This window comes from Xyrauchen texanus, chromosome 9 (genome assembly GCF_025860055.1).
Source record: "Xyrauchen texanus isolate HMW12.3.18 chromosome 9, RBS_HiC_50CHRs, whole genome shotgun sequence".
Lineage (NCBI taxonomy): Eukaryota > Metazoa > Chordata > Actinopteri > Cypriniformes > Catostomidae > Xyrauchen > Xyrauchen texanus.
Genome location: NC_068284.1, coordinates 25,978,610 through 25,996,184, shown reverse-complemented (window position 1 = coordinate 25,996,184; position 17,575 = coordinate 25,978,610). Strand labels below are relative to the sequence as shown.

The window sequence follows — 17,575 nt, the reverse complement described above, 5'->3', positions numbered from 1 at the left end:
CCTTTCGCTGTGTACTGTACTAACTGTATATGGTTGAAACGACAATAAAAAACACTTGACTTGACTTGACTGGTTGATCATTCCAGAGAGAGCTGGTACATTCCACATCATCTAGTGGAGCATAATGGAAAGAACAGTGTTGTCTTCAACTGTTTGTTTGCTTACCAAGGCCACAACCTAAATGAGTGCTTGTTTCTAGGTCCACCAATCAGTCATTCTCTTCTGGCAGTTCTTCTGCGATTTAGAGAACATTCTATCACCATTAGTAGTGATATTCGTGGGATGTTCCACCAGGTACACCTTTTGCCTGAAGACCAACCGCAATTGAGATTCATTAGGAGAAATCTTCAGAAAGACAAGGCACCAGACATGCATGAATGGCAAGTACTTCCATTTGGAACAACGTGTAGTCCTTGCTGTGCAACATTTGCTTTACAGAAGCACGTCTTGTATTACAGTGAATATGTAGACACACGGTTCTCAGTAGAAAATCTTTCTATGTTGACAATTGCCTTCAAAGCTTTGCCTCAATTTAAACAGCTAAATATCTAATAGACAGACTCAGCAACCTCTTAAGTTCGGAACAGACCACCTATTTCCAACTATACAGGGCATATACCATATCCTCGCTAACCAGTATGACCCCATTGGCTATATTGTGCCGTTCACAACATGAGCCAACGTGATAGTACAGAGGTTATGGGATAAGAAAAGAGAGTGGGATGATCCCGGCTGCCTGAGGAACTGTTGAACTTGTGGAAAACTTGGGAGAGTGAACTGGATGGTTTACAGCATATGGTTTTGCCGAGGTGTTACTGCAGAGAAGAACTGGATCACCCTACCAGCATGAGGCAGATCCACATTTTCTGTGATGCTTCAGAGTGAGCCTACTGTTCTGTGGCCTACTTTCAAACTGAAAACTCTGAAGGTAGAGTGGAGGTAGCCTTTGTAGCAGCTAGATCTCGGGTAGCCCCAAAAAAGAAGCAAACGATTCCACTTTTGGAATTATGTGCAGTACTTACAGGTGCACAACTCGTGGAAGTTCTGAAGATAGAGGTAATTTTGCCCATGCACAGTGTCACTCTGTGGTCTGGCTCAACAACAGTACTTACCTGGCGGCTATCATACTCCTGTCATTTTAGAGTGTTCGTAGGCACCAGAGTGGCAGAAATCCAGGAACTCACAGAGTCTGACAACTGGAGGTGTCATCAAAGGAGAACACAGCAGATGACCTCACAAAGGGAAAATTGCTCTGTGACAAATCGGGAACGCAGATGGAATAAAGGGGCCAACATTTCTCAGACAACCAATTGACCATTCGCCAGAGATGCCGCCATTAACAACTATCACTCAGGACAGTGAACTGAGAAAGCCAATCTTCTGTGGTCTATCAGTCTCCTTTCCATCCCCTCCCGATCCACAGTAGTACCATACACTTCCAGAGTTACTGAAGGCTTACATGTCAATAGGGCATCCACTGATATCCCAACAGCAGATGACTACAAAGAGGCAGAACTTGTAGCCCTTCTTCAAAGTCAAACCAAACCCCGGAGTGGTGGTGGCGTAGTGATCTAAAGCACATAACTTGTAATCAGAAGGTCGCTGGTTCGAAGGCCACCATCATTGTGTCCTTGAGCAAGACACTTAACTCCAGGTTGCTCCGGGGTAATAAGTGCTCTGTAAGTCGCTTTGGATAAAAAGCGTTTGCCAAATGCATGAATGTAAATGTAACTGTCCTACCTCAGAGCAGGTAAATCTTTACCAAAAAGTGGTCACTTTACCCTGAATTCAATGAGGACACCAAACTCATACGTGTTTGTGGCCATCTCCATCAGAACAGCCAGCTAGAGGAATACGCTATACATCCCATTGTCCTCGACTCACGTCATCCAATCACCAAACTGATAATCAAGGACCACGTTCATCGGTTACATCACCCAGGACCAGATAGGGTGTTTGCTGAACTTCAGAGGAAATATTGGGTGATACGGGGACGAGCCGCAGTCAGAAACCACCAACGACAATGTACAGAGTGTCAGAGATGGCGGGGACAACCACATCCACCCAAAATGGCGGACCTACGATGATTCATCTCCAGGCATGGTAAACCCTTTGAACTTCTGGCAGACCAAGGTACCAACTCCAAAGAAAGAGAAAGGAAGCTGAAAGAGTCATACATCGCCCTTCATCCTGAGCTCCAAGCCCAATTTGCCAGCCAACAGATAAGATTCCTTTTTAATCCACCCAGTTCACCCCATTTCGGTGGTTGTTGTGAGAGAGAAATCCGTTCTTTAAAGGCTGCACTTTACATCACCATTGGCACCCAGACGGTTAAAGAAGCAGTGCTGAGAACTGTCTTCATAGAGATAGAAGGAATTCTCAACTCCAACCCATTGGCTATACCTATTCGGACATTGTGGATCCAGATCCAGTGACTCCTAACATCTTGTTGATGGGGTGGCGAGATGGTTCCTTACCACAAGTGGTATACCAAGACTCTGAACTCCTGAGCCATAGGAGATGGAGACATAGCCAGCTCTTGGCTGACCACTTTTGGAGGCACATTATTCGGCACTACCTACCCAACCTCCAGATTAGACAGAAATGGAATATGGAGGAAACTGACCTGCAGGTTGGTAACACCGTCATGATCGTGGACCAGCAAATGTCTTGTGCTCTTTGACCTATGGGGAAAATTGTTCAGGTCTTCCCTGGGTTGGACAAGAGTGTCAGATCTGTGGAAATACAGGTTAAAGACAAAATTTACACCCGACCTGTAACCAAGATTATTTGTCTACCCCCTCTTCCTGACTATCCCTAAGCTCCCATGTATGCCTAATATAGCAAAGACATTTAAGTGATCAAATTCACACAGTGAATTTGGGGGCGGATGTAGAAAGTGTCCCCCTTTCATAGATGGACTCTCCCAGTCACCCCTGTCATTCAGCACGAAATTTACTACTCCCAAACTTTCCACCGGAGTTCGCAAAGTGATGGAGAAGAGATCAGCGGATGATAACAGGAAAAGGAGATTGGCTGAATACTGTAGATAGTTTGTAGGGTAAAGTCCACTGTATTATTCAAAATCTGAGGAGTTTTACCAATTGTGTGTGTGTGTGTGTGTGTGTGTGTGTGTGCATTACACTGTAAGTGACCACATAATTATTTAATATTCGCTTGAATATATATTTTACATTTATTGATCAGTGTTTCCAAATAAGCTTTATTGATATTGTGTTGTGTTTTTATACATGTTTATATCAATATTTATATATGTATTTTGTATTCACAAAACCACACATCTATGCACATTTAATAAAGACAACGATTTGGATTATAACCTGAGTAACACATCATTGTTCTGACCGGACAAACTGTAGCCTTCAGCCAAACCCGGAATAGCAATTAAAATGAAGACTCACAATCTTTTACAGAGAGGGAGATGCAAAGAATGGTGTCGAGTTGAGTGAGAGCTGCCTGCGGTGGTGGCAGGTGTCTGTGGCAGCTCTCCCTGCCAAGGAAATATTTTACCCCTACTGACAATGCCCTCAAGAAGAGGAGACTTTAGAGGAGTGAATTATTGTAATCTTCTTTGCCAAAACTAGACTGCATGAAGAAGGGGTCAAGAATGGCCTGATAAATAACATGTATTGGGTAGTTGCTGAGTGCTCAGGGAAGATAAGTTGGTTATACAGCACTCACAAAATGAAATGAAGGAGAGACAGAGAGAGAGAGAGAGACGCAATGAAGCTGTGTGTGTCTGTGTGGAGCTGAAAAGCACCCTGTTTATGCATGTTCATACATAGCTGGCTGAAAAGCAGTGCGTATTTAATGTTTTGTTACACTGAAAAGAGCTGACAATTATGTTGGATGTTTGCCTGGCTACCGCTTCCTTCAGAGAGTTAAAGAATTTGTCACATTGGTGCTGAAACCCGGGACTTTGGAAAAAGACCACGCTGTCCTGCAGACCTCGCTGCTGGCTCAAGAATGCGACACAGAAGATACACGATCTGGTGGTATTGGAGTGGTTTGTCAGCAGGCTACTGAAAGGGGCGGCTGAGCGAGTCAGGTGCCATCGCCCAGCGTCGCTGACGGAGGTGTTCCAGTTGGCTGAGGACCGGTTGGCGGCGTGTTTGGGAGCCGAAAAGTTTTTTTTTCCTTTCTTCTCTCTCTCTATCTCTTTCGCTCTCTCTCACTCACTCACTCGCTCCTTCTCTTGCTCCTCCCACCCCCTCTCCTCCCTAGAGCTGTTCCTGTTTCCCAAATGTGGGCCGAGTGACGATGGTGCGGAGTGAGACTGGAATGGATACCTTGAGTGAATTATCTTGCCCAGCTGTTGGTGATTGCAGTGTTGGCGGGCAAGGGATAAATCCGCAACTAGAGCTGCAGTTGGGAGAGATATAGAGAGAGAGTGAGATGCAAGGAAGCTGTGTATGTCTGTGTGGAGCTGAAAAGAACCCTGTTAATGTATGTTTGTATGTAGATGGCTGATAAGCAGTACATGTTTAATTTTTTGTTACATTGAAAAGTGCTGACAATAAAGTGTCTTACGTTGGATGATTCCCGGCTCCCACTTCCTTCACAGAGTTAAAAAAAAATTGTCACAGAAATCATTACTATTACTTAATTTAATTAGAGAAAGGTTTTACAAGCAATTTCATTTCATTTATTCAGATTAAGCCATTTTCATTGAGCCAACATAATTTAGTTAAATTACTATATGTACAATTTAATATTTAGTTTGAACTCAACTTTATTAGATTAGACAAACTCAATTTAATAATGTTTAACTTAAATAATTGTATTATGTTAGTCCAACTAAATTTTTTTTATTAATCATTAGTGTATGCCAGGTGAGCAATCATAGGGACAGTGAAACTGCTGAACTGTCAATTTGATAGCAACTGCTCATAGAGCTTAGCAGCACTCAAATCAAACATCACTTGATCATGAAAGTCCATCCTCATCCTAAGCACAAGTGCCAATCTTCACCACAATGGTAACCCTCAAAACTCCTGCCTAACAGACACACTTTTTAAATACCAATATAACAGAACATTAAACATTAACAAATCTCATCCTATTATCACCTTGCTCAAAAATTCATAAAATAACACATCTCATTTCATCTCATTTCATCTCACCCTATCCAGTCCCATGCAAAGCATATTTGGAAAAGGAAATCCCCTTCCCAGTTACATTAATGCTACAAAAAGTATTTATGTAGTCCCAAGTAAACTTACATTTAAAAAAATAATTTTTCAACAGGTTATAGAGTTATTTAAAATTGATCAGTTTCCTTCAAGAGAAATGGGGAGTATGGGAGTTTATCTCTCAGAGTAGTCAAGGTTAAGCTTGTTTAGGTGAAGATGCCGAAGAGAAAAGCTAAGATATTCTATTAGACACAAAAGAGCATAAAAGGGATGAATAGTAAGTAACAAGTTGGGTGTGATTTGATATTTCAGTGAAAAAAAGGCACAGAAACCAAGTAACCTGGTATTTTGATATAAAATAGCAGTGGTCCGAATGCAGGTCCCAGCATGACAGTGGTGGACATTAAGTGTAGCGTTAACATTTTGTGAAGACAGGGAGAACAGTTTGCTGAAGTGGCCTGTACTGACTCCCGTCATTTGGGGGTCAATACGTTTGTTCTTGGAGGGAAGTCTGACAATGGGCTACTGATGTTGAAAGCTTTGTTCTCAATGTAGTTAATAGAGCCTTTGGGGTGAGTGATAATGGCAGATGGAAATGTTAATGTTATGTAAATGTAAAATGTTAATTGTGGAATTCATATTAGATTTCAGAGCTGTTCTTATGTTGGAAGAAAATGCAAAAGTAAAATGTCCAAGGGTCATCGGTGGATTTATTTTTCCATATTTTGTGTGCTGCACTTAGTTATTCTAATTCTGTGTTGGGACTGTCACAGCCATGGGCTGGTTTTAGGGCAGTGATATGGTTTGAGATTATAGGGCAGAAGGCTTCAAATGTTTTAGGGGGTGAAGTACACATGATAATGTAGGCAGACATGCAACCGAAGGAGTCCAAAGACGTGACAACACAGATTATATAATTGTGGGTTCATTATGGATATTAAATGTAATCAACAGATCTAATCAGATTATTCAGAACAGCATTAGGACAGAATATATCGTTTTGTATAGGAAATGGGATATATGTGGGAACATAACACCATCATAAAACTCAATAAAGTTCCCATTTGATTTGTTTTTATTTATGTTTCTTCAATATGCAGTAGGGCTATTTACCTATCCCGTTGTGTAAAGATTCTTCTCATGGCAGAGCAAATACGGATGGCTGGACAAGCCCTAATGTGCGTCCTGTGCTTTACAGTGACTAGGGGTATTTTAACTCGCATTCTATGAAGTATGCAGAGGCCACTGGCCCAGTTTCTGCTTTACAACTCACTGTATAAGAATCACTTCCAGAGTTTGTCACAATGGGGTTGCTGTCTCTCTAGATGCTTGTGCACAAAACCTGAGAAATGATGGTTTGTTGCTGAGCAACTACAGGCTGTCATTCATATCACAGTTGAAGCCTCTACAGAATATTGACATATTTTATAGAAACATGTAATGTTGAATGTAACATTTAAATCTTTCTGAAATAATAGGCCTGATGGGAACTACAACAGATTAAATCTGTTAGCTGCAGGTTTAATTAAATCTGTAGGTTAAAGGGATAGTTCACCCAAAAAGAAAAATTCTGACATAATTTCTGCACCGCCATGTTGAACAAACCTTACATGAAACACAAAGGAGATGTCAAGCAGAATGTTAGTCTGAAAGTGAATGGTGACTGAGACTGTCATTCTGCCCAATAACTACTTTAGTTTTGCATGGAAATAAGAAAGTCAATGAAGTTTCATTTTTGGATAAACTATCCCTTTAAATCCCAAGATAAAAAAAAATCCTGACCCAGAACTGGGTAGATTTTGAAACTACAATTGTGCTTGTTTTGCCTTCAGCAAATAATTCAATACCATTAACCAATATAACCTTTACATTTTACTGATGTTAGTGATGTATTTTCAGTAGAGAGTGAAATGCCTCAATGGATCACATGCAACAACCCAGACTAAAGCAGATTTATTTTGACTTTTATATTTCCACAAGGCTAGTTATAATGATCTCTCTTCTTTTTGTTATTCATGTCATTATGGAAAAGATGCCATAATTCATGAAACAGAGGTTTATGTGTGCCAAACTGGTTTTGTGTCTGTCAGAGCTCTGGAGGAGAGGGAGTGTGGATGGATGAATTCTGTCTGATAATGTTGATGTATGGAACCAGGAGTGGCACTATATATTCAGATGACTGAGCTTCTCTGGCATGACTTCCAAGTGCTGTGCGGTATAATTTTTGCTAAGAAATATAAAGATACTGCTGCCCAGCTAACATTCAAAGAGGTATAAAAGCTAACTAATAAAATTGTCCTCCTCCTTTTGTTTTATACATTGGATGGTGACTAGAATCTTAATGCTTACATTTAATTTATGGCCTGAAACAATCAGCTCGTACTGAGAATTCTTGGGATTGCATGATGGCTTTACTGTCTGATTGCTATTGTCATTAAGATTGAATCTCTAAATGGCTTGTGTGAGTGTATGTGCTGGAGAGCCAGGTACAGTCGTCTGACAAAGAGCCTGTTCAGATCAATAAGAAAAGACAGCTGTAATTATATTGAGGTAGCACAGTAAGGCCAGTCTCCACCAAGCAGCAGATTAATGACGAACACAGACAGGCTCTGATTTTTATTCATTTGTTCATTCTCTCATTCATGAAAGAGAGAAACAAAGAAAAAAAATAAAGTGAAGAGATATTTTAGTGAAGAGGATGTTTATAATGTGTTTAACTACAGAGGAAATTAAAGAGAGATATCTGTGTCTTTGTAATTAGCTCAATTTTGTATGGGGCTTATTCTGATATGAGTCAAGAAAATTATAAATAAATGATTTTTCAAATTATTTTACATAGCTGCTGCTCATTCCCAGAGGAAATTTGTATTGCTTAGACGAGAGGTTGCTTATACTTAGCTCAGGAGACTCTCTGACATTTTATTTACGTTTCAACATTTTATTTACGGTCCTAGATATTTATCCTAAAATTCTTTGATTAGAATTAAAAATAGAAACAAATAAGACAATTGTTGACATACACTCACTTTGCAATCTAATAGGAACTTTATGGTTTATCAGATAATTTGTCCTTGGGAGAATTTGATGAGAAATGTATAAGTTAATATTGAAATCTCTGACTTTTATTGCAGGTATCTTGGCAAATCTAAGCGTATTGAGACAGTGTTGAGAGGAGACACATGTGAGTTTACTGGGTATTTTTCTCTGAAGAAAACATCTGAGAAACAGGAGACTCAAATCTCCATTTGCTCTCCATCAAAACCACATACTGCTGACCTCTGACCAGTCCATAACTGTGAAGACTGTCGGTCCAGCAGGACAAGCCTGAGAGTAAGCCAGCTCAACACATGCCTTAGGTGTAGGTGATAGTTGTCTGTCAATGGGGCCTGAAATGGACCTGCTTAAGCATTTCCCACAAGTCACAACAAGCTGCTTACCCCTACCGTGTCTGATCATGAAATATGGCATAATTTCTGCAAGCTTGACCAGGTGGCATACAGGCAAAGATCTAGGTGAGACTCTGAGCCATTGAAGAACCTTTATGGCAGGCTCAACCAATCATGAGCTAGGCCCACCATGGCAACCACACCTACTCCGGCGGTATTCTGTTGATGGAGTCTAATTGTAATACAATGGTATACTGATATATTATTCCATGCTACTGAGTGATTCATGTACAGTACCTTGGTATTAACATGGTACTTCAAGAAAAGAATACAATGGTACTATCATGGTACTATTTCCAATATTGTTTTGGAGCATTAATATTAGTGTCTGGATATTTCTTATTGTTCACATATTTTAAAAACCCAAGGAAATACACTGAAACCCCTAATAAATGGACTATTCAATTGATTGAGTAAACTTGTTCTCTCAATTGAATTGAGGGATGGTGTCTCCAAAACTTGTGTAATTAAGTTCACTTAACATGGTGAACATATAAAATAAACGTAACTATGTAAGTTAATGTAATACTGTAGATGCAATTCAGATTTACTATTTAAATGTTGTTGATTCTTCGTAATGATTTTATCGAATTGACTCAAATTTAGGTCATACAATAACACAGCTTAAATAAAACACATTATAACTGACTCCAGGTTAGTAATTAAATAAACGTATTTCTCCACATAAATGCATAGACACATACTTCACTTGTACTGTACATGCACAAGGAGAGCTAGAGAGAGTTAAAAGTGTTCAACTTGACCAAAGGGGACACAGATCACCCTAATGGTGACCCAACACAGACAAGCTTGCAACAAAACAACAAAATAATACTACAAATTAGCTAAAACCTCTATGAATTCTTGTAAATGCTCCATATGTTAGCTCTGACTAAGGAAACAATTAAATGATTCAAGTGCAAAGCATTATTTACCATAGCTTCAGTTCTGTACTCAATAGTTTGAGTTATTAACACTTACAAATATATGGATTTTAAGAGAAATAAGTTCAAGAAACATACATATTTGAGGTATGAGTCCAAAACTTGACATTTCAAGTAATGTTTAATTAAGACAACTTCATTTTTCCAGTAATTACAACATTAGGTTTTACTATGACGTCGTAGTTTACAGTGTACGATGGTGCTTTTTGTTGGTGCCAACTGTACAGCACACTCTGAGAGACTTCCTGTCTTTTCATGCATTCATATCTTTCCCTCTCAATTTTTTCTCTCTCATGTTTTACACTAAATATGTGCACAGCGTGATATCTTTAATAGCACAACGGCCAGACCGACTAAAACTGTTATTAATTAACAAGATTTCGTCTCTCTTGCATCTCACGTGCAAGTCTATTGAAGTCAATTGACGCCAGACCACTTATGTTGGCGGTTTGATGCCATCTGTTTCAATGCCTATCCCAAACACTCGGCGAGTATTTTAAGATTAAACCTGACGTGCAATAACATTCTAGGCTATATTTCAAAGTGTTGGAGCCGTGTAGCCTACGTCAGAGACTTGGCATAGGCTACTAATTTATATTTTCCAACGTAATTGTGTTGGCGATGTGCCTCATTAATGAAAGTGACCCTTGCCTGGCAGCATCTGGTGAAAGGGACCGTTCAAACAAAACGCGTTTTTACCTCCGTCAGCGCTGTTTTTATTTATTTATGTATTTATTTATTTTTTTAATAGTTTTTCTATATAGCCTAAACATGAACATCTTTGACCGTTGTTTTTTTACAGCATTGTTAGTCACCGTGTCAAATTAAAAGAACGTGAACTTCTAAAAGAGCGTCTCGAGACATCTGTGTTTGTTAAATTTGTGTGTGTGCTATAGAGGCTATTTTTCAAAGGAGTCATTCGCTTTGTGTAGCCGGTGAACAGAGGGCGTGTCGACAATACAGCGCCGTACTCAAGGATACCAATAAATTCAATAGTGACGCAAGTTAGCCCACCCAGCACAAAACGCCCGATGGCACTGGAGCGTCCTTAGTGATATATGGACCTCCTACGCGACTTGTTGTTTATGGCGGACATTCTTCATAGTGTACGAGCCACGATGAAACCTCAACTGAGAGCAGGAGCTTTCCGTGATGCTGAACCTTTGCTGTCCTGGTCATTGCATGACACGAAAATGCGTGGGGAACACGTTGTTTTTATTAGACTAAGGTTAGCCGTTCGGATACTTTTATTGCAAATTTCAAAGAAGAATACAAAATGGAAGCATGATAGTTTAGATTTAATGTGAAAATACAATATTTGCATTGTGCAAATGTATAATGGAATTCAAAACTGCACGGTATAAATGTTATGTACTGACCAAGCGGTTACCCTATCAAATATTAGCTACCACTTCCACAGACATTGTCATTATGCAGCCAGCTGTTTAACATCCATGAATGAATACGGAGTTACAAAAAGGCTGTTCTACTGCAATAGCTTGATATTGAACACCATGATGTGCGACTGAAGAAGAGTTGCAAAGCAATGATGTCATAGTTTAAGTAGGAGCCATGGGAGAGCATATGGTTCGTACCCGCTACCGAAAGGAAGTGTTGCTTTGTTATGAGCAGGCGGCGCTGTAGCTGGCGGAAGAGGAGGTCGCCCAGCCCAGTGTCTCATCGCCTGGAATAGAGAAGCCGAGGAGAAGACTCGAAAAAGGAGGCGAAAACTGTGTCGGCGCAGAAGACAAAGCTGATACAATGGCCGCTAAATCCGACGGGGTGCTAAAGATGAAGAAGAGTGATGTAGCATTTACGCCTTTGCAGAATTCGGATCACTCGGGTTCGGTTCAAGGGCTCGCTCCGGGATCGCAGCCGGATTCTGGAACCGGAGAGGCGGACTTAGTCAACGGGGAGACGCGCTGCTGTGGCTCGAATACGACATGTCTCCGCCTTGGCAGGGAGCAGCAGAAATACACGGTCTGGGACTTTCTGTGGATCCTCGCCGCTTTGGTGGTGTATTTCGCTGATGTGGGCACAGATATCTGGCTTTCGGTCGACTATTACCTCCGCCGCGACTATTGGTGGTTCGGGCTTACGCTGTTTTTTGTGGTGCTCGGCTCGTTCTCCGTTCAGGTCTTCAGCTTTAGATGGTTCGTCCATGATTTCAGCACCGAGGAGAGCTCCTCTGGCGGGGTGGCAAGCTGCTCCCACATGGACGGGAAGCTGCTCAGCTGCTCCACTTCTCATGGAGACGTTGGAGCCCACCCGTCTACACCTCAAAGGCAGGCATCCACAGCGAGTAAAAGCAACACCACAACCAACAGCAGCAACAGCGCTACCGCACCCCGGACTAGTAAGACACGCTCAGCGTCCTGTTCCCTCTGTATCTGGATATTGCAGTCCGTCATACACATCTTACAACTCGGACAAATCTGGAGGTAAGCTTTAGCAGCGCGCCATTGTGTATTGTAATGATACACTCGTTATCGAAGGGTATAGGGCACATACTTGGTTTTGCAGCACGTATTGATTTTGTTTGTAGCAGCGTGGTTGAGTTTGGACTTGAAGACACATGAAGGCCCACACACACCTTGTGTGAGTTAATGAGTTAACTAATTTCTTTGTAACGTTCATAATGATGAAGTGAGGGCATGTAGCATACATTTATTAAAGGGATAGTTCACCCAAAATGAAAATTCTCTCATCATTGAATCACCCTCATGCCATCTAAATTTTGACTTTCCTTCTTCTGCAGAACACAAATTAAGATTTTTAGATGAATAGTTCAGCTCTGTAGGCCCATTCAATTCAAGTGAATGGTGAGCAGGCTCCAAAAAGCAGATAAAATCAGCATAAACTTAGACTCCAGTCGTTTAATCTATGCCTTCTGAAGTGATCCAGTTTGTTTTGGGTGAGAACAGACCAAAATGTAACTCCTTTTTCATTGTACATCTTGACAGCTGTCTCATTGGCGATCATGATTTCAAGCTCGATTACATTTCCTATAGCGCCATCTGCTCTGCATATGCATCAAGCACTAGGAAGTGTAACCAAGCTTGAAATCATGATCGTGCCTTCAGAGTGCAATAGACCTTATTCGTGGTAGGGATGAAACGATTAAATTGGGAATAAAAAATTGTCTACAGAAATTTTCGTTGTCAAATAGTCATTTGATGTCATTTAATGTAATATGAGATCATATGAAACTCTTAATGATGGCACACAAGAGAAACACTGCATCTTGCTCCTGACTGAGGAGAGGAACAATTGCAAAGCTCACAATCCAGATGAACTCTAAACTTCCCAAACTGCTTCAGGTGATATAGATTGCAAAGTATGAGGGAATTATACAAAAATACCAAAAAAGTAAATACAGAAGCACTCTCATTGTGGAATAAGTGGAGCCTGAGCTGCCACTCTGTTGAAATAAACTTGCGTGTCTTTAAAGGAAACACTCCGGCATTACATCTTTAATACAGTTATATTTAAGGCGTTATAGCTTTATTACAGTTCAAATAATACGGAAGCATGTCATGTAAATAACTACAAACTGGCATTTCTCTGTGTGGTCAGTGCCTCTTATGAGTTGCGCGAAGTGTCCCAATCTAAGGGGGAGAGATTGAAACTGCACCCGGCTGATGCACACTCTGGTGCAGGGATGCTCATCCCTCTCACGCGTGCGCTTGCTGCCGCTAGATTATAACGTGATGACTTGCAACTTATTGTATCATAATACATTATATGTGTCACTGCATTTCTTAACTTGAAGAAAATTGGCAATATAGGAGAGAGGTTTGTTTAGTTAAAGATGGATTTCAGTGAACAAAATGGTGAGAGAGGGTAGTCTTCGCCCCATTATACACGGCAACAAATCACATTTTATTTGTTTTTTTTAAACGTACATTTACTTTAGCAGCTATACTACAGAACATTTTTTTTTGTATCTAAGAATGTTGAATATAACATTAAAAATAGCATATAGCATAAAATATATTTAGACTTGCTTTTAGAGAATAGATCTTGAATATAAGTATATTTGATCTTTACTGTACTCGCAGAAGTATAGCCAAGTGAAAAAAATACACTTATATACAGAATACACTTATATTTGTCTCTTAAAGCAAGTCTAAATTTCTTATATGTTGCTTCTCAAGTATATGTGTCTTTTGTTAAGGATTTGTAAACAATTTTAAATGGAAAACAAGACAAAAACACTTGATAACAATTGGATATCCTGTCAAAACCTCCTAGATCACATCTAATTTTCCACAACTTATGTTGTCTGGAGTTTGTTGTGTACTGAATGTTCTTGAAAATATGTTTTTTCAATGGTTTGTCTGCGGAACGATCCAAAAACATTTAAACGGCATTAACCCATTGAAGAGACTATATTGTACGTCTATCCTTCACAGCCTCGTTGTCTTTCCCGTCCAAAATCAAAGATTGCTCTGCTGTGAAAAAGGTCTATGGCAAGATGTACAGTGAAAAAGGAGTGCAATTTTGGTCTTTTGTCACCAAAACTGACTGAAGACATTGATTAAACCACTGGAGTCTGATGGATAACTTTTATGCTGACTTCATCTCCTTTTTGGATCTTCAAAAACCTGGTCACCATTCACTTGTATAGTATTGACCTACAAAGTTGAGATATTTTTGTAAAAAAAAAAAGTGTTCAGCAGAAGAAAGAAATGTTTTCACATCTGGGATGGCATGAGGAGGAGTAATTTATGAGATAATTTTCATTTTGGGGTGAAATATCCTTTTAATATATTCATACATCCAGCATCTTAATTTCTTTCTTGCATAGAGGAGAACAAATAAGTAGTTGTAGTTCCAGAATTGTATTTATAGACAGTTTGGAGCAGCACAAACCACAGCCATTGTTTCTCTCAGTGAAGATTGTTTGCCTTGAAAAATCTTCACTGTTCCAATTCATGACTGAATCAAGCTTGAAATCCATTCCATGAAAAAATGAAGACATTTTCATTGACTTTTCCAAGTGAATTAATTATTAAGGTAATTGAGTATAAACCTACTGAATATATATATATATATATATATATAGTAGTTCCCAGGTGGTATTTTATGGTGCATGGGGTCATTTGCTCACCCATGGAGATGTATTCTGTTTTGCAGGTCAGTACATCCATTTGCCTATAGCTGTACACAGCACTTACATTGGTGACAGAGGAAATGAACAAGATCATTGAAACCTATTCAGTTTCACGGCGTCAGCCTATATGGCTCTGCAGGAACCTGAATGAGTTCTGATCAGCATGTTCAGTAGAGTGTTATTCCATTTACTCTGAGTCTTTGACCCTGAGGATTGTGTTTGGATGCTGTCCAAGCAGTAAAGGATGTTGAATTGATATGCTGGAAGTAGGCTATCAAATATGTGGTCTAACATACATTATAATAAATAGTTAAAACTGTGATTACATAGATGAAGTATATTGTGATCAGCCTTAAAGACCCCATTATAAAACCACAGGGTGCTGTCATTACTTACAGATGTGGCATGGCCAAAATAGAATAGAAACAATCTGCAGTTGTATAGCTGGTTTGCATTCAATACCCATACTTACTGTTTAATGTGTCCAGTCAGCACTGAATAGTATACACTGCATTTGAAGAATGTTGTTCAGGGAGAGCTGCTAATTGAATAACAGCCAGCAGTGGAAAAGCTGAATGGAATGACTTAAATAGCCCACTTATCAAATCTAGGCCACAACCACACCAATGCAGCCCAAATCCTCACCAACCAATTCAAGAAGAGATTCAAACTCTGTGAGTGCTGAAAGCTTGAGCACTTCACATTAGTGATGGGAAATGCGATTCTTTTCCACAAACTGGTTCTTTCATACGATTCATTTCAATGAACTGGTTCAAAAAAACGATTCACCAGTTAATTTAAGTCATCATGTAATTACATCACTATATATTATGCTAATATGCTGGTGTCTTAGAATACACTCACAAACACATTCAATAAAGCCATATGTAAGGGCATATTGCTGATTATAACATTTATAAGTTAGAATTATAAGGGTGTTTATTGTCATCAGTGTTTCATTCAGTGATCTTACAATACATCCTGCATTAAAGTTTTGCACCTAAAGCACACAATATTTACACTGATATACAAACATGGATGTTCTACACATGTTTAAAGCATAAAAAGTGATTAAACTAATCTTAATCAACTCACCCTTTTTTACAGAAACCATGATCCAGCTCATATAATCTGCATGCACAATACTCAATCTCTCAACTGAAAAGTTTCAACCCCTCATTCAAATCCTCGGTTCATGCATGCTCATCAACTGCTCATTGATCGGTAGTTCTCAGTATTATATCCGAAAGCGGCGATTCTCAGTTCAGTGTACTGGTGAATCGCAAACTGCTGTGATCTTCTCAATGTACTGTTGACTCAAGAGCTGCTGTCCTCGCATCAGTGTACTGCTGCCTCGAGAACTTCTGTCCTCGGATCAGTGTAATGTTGACTCGAGAACTGCTGTCCTTGGATCAGTGTACTTTTGACTTAAGAGCTGTAAACTGGATCATCTTCATACATTAATAAAATGGCAATACAATCAAGTCATAAACATATTTCCAGCATGTTTCATTTGTTACACTCTCTGTTGTTCAGCAAAATACACCTGAAACATACATTCCGCCTCTTAATCACACACATGCTCAATGTCAGCAATGTCCGAAAGAGGCGATTCTCAGATCATTGTACTGTTGACTCGAGAACTGTTACGAGCAACTCATACTGTTTTTCGAGAGCTGTTGCGACCCAGTTGCGCTGTCCAATTTGTGAACTAATTGGAGCAGTTAATTGCAACAAATATTTGGCAAAAGCAGATATCACTAGTACTAGGATCATATTACTCCCATTAGGGTCATCCGAGGGACAGGTTAAGATAGAGGATCTTGTGGATCATTGTTGACCTGAGACACATGATTCAAACGATTCATTTTGATTTGGTGAACTAGTTCAACTCCTTCACTAAAAAGAGCCAATTCAAAAGAACTATTCGTTCACAAACTTAACATTCTACTCATCGTTCACCTGTGTATTTTCATAATGTCAGTATTGTTTTGCTTGCTGTGAAGAGCTTGATTTGGTGGATTATTTGCTTTTTTCTTTCATTACTGGTGTCATACTGATGGCGTCACATGGTGTAGGGTGATGGGAGTGAAGCTGACACAGTTGTGCAGTTGTGCGCTTTTAGAGGGGGAGGATTGTTGAGACATGCGCTGCACTGTGCAAAAGCAATTTAAAAATAGCTCCCTTCATTAATAAAGTTCTTAATATTCAACCATGGAAATGTGTCAGCCTGAGTGCTAGAGTTGGAGTTTACATCTTTTTTATGGAATGAGAAGATTTATTATTATTTAGTCATCACATATTCATGTTTTCCCAAATGTACAGTGTAGGTACAATTTTGTAGGTTTCTTACAAGCGCTTACACGTGATATTAATTCTCTCAAATAGGATCCCCATTCGGGCCCCTCTGTGATTTGTTAATCTGGTAGAAAGGAACATAGAACAACAGGCACACAATTCCATTTAGCTAAAAGAATAACACTATTTGTAATTCAGGCTGACTTACACTTATTTGTTATTAAGCTACTTGTTGAAAATTCTGTCATTTCCTCGCCCTCATGTTGTTCCACGCCCAAATGACTTTCTTTCTTCCATGGAGCTAAAAAGGAAATGTTAGGCAGAATATTTGTCTTTGTCACCATTCACTTTCATTGTTTTTTCCATTTAAATTGATAGTTCACCAAATATGAAAATTATTTTATCACTTACTCACTTTAATCCCCTCCTATATGTATATGACTTACATTCTTCTGCAGAACACAAACATAGATTTTTTAGAAGAATATCTCAGCTCTGTCTGTCCTTTCAATGCAAGAAAATGGTGGTCAGATTTCTGAAAGTTCCAAAAAACAGATTGAAGCAGCATAAAATTAATCCATAAGACTCTAGTGGTTATATCCGGATCTTCAGAAATTA

The 17,575-nt window shown here is 39.5% G+C and overlaps 1 protein-coding gene across 1 annotated transcript in view; it reads left to right on the top strand.

Moving 5' to 3' along the window:
• The first annotated feature begins 11,204 nt into the window (after positions 1–11,204).
• Positions 11,205–17,575, top strand: part of xkr4 (XK related 4) — a 105,236-nt gene continuing 98,865 nt past the window's right edge. The window contains exon 1 of the mRNA XM_052133305.1: positions 11,205–11,984. Coding sequence (XP_051989265.1) covers positions 11,305–11,984 — 680 coding nt within the window. The 5' untranslated portion in view covers positions 11,205–11,304. The remainder of the gene's footprint in view (positions 11,985–17,575) is intronic.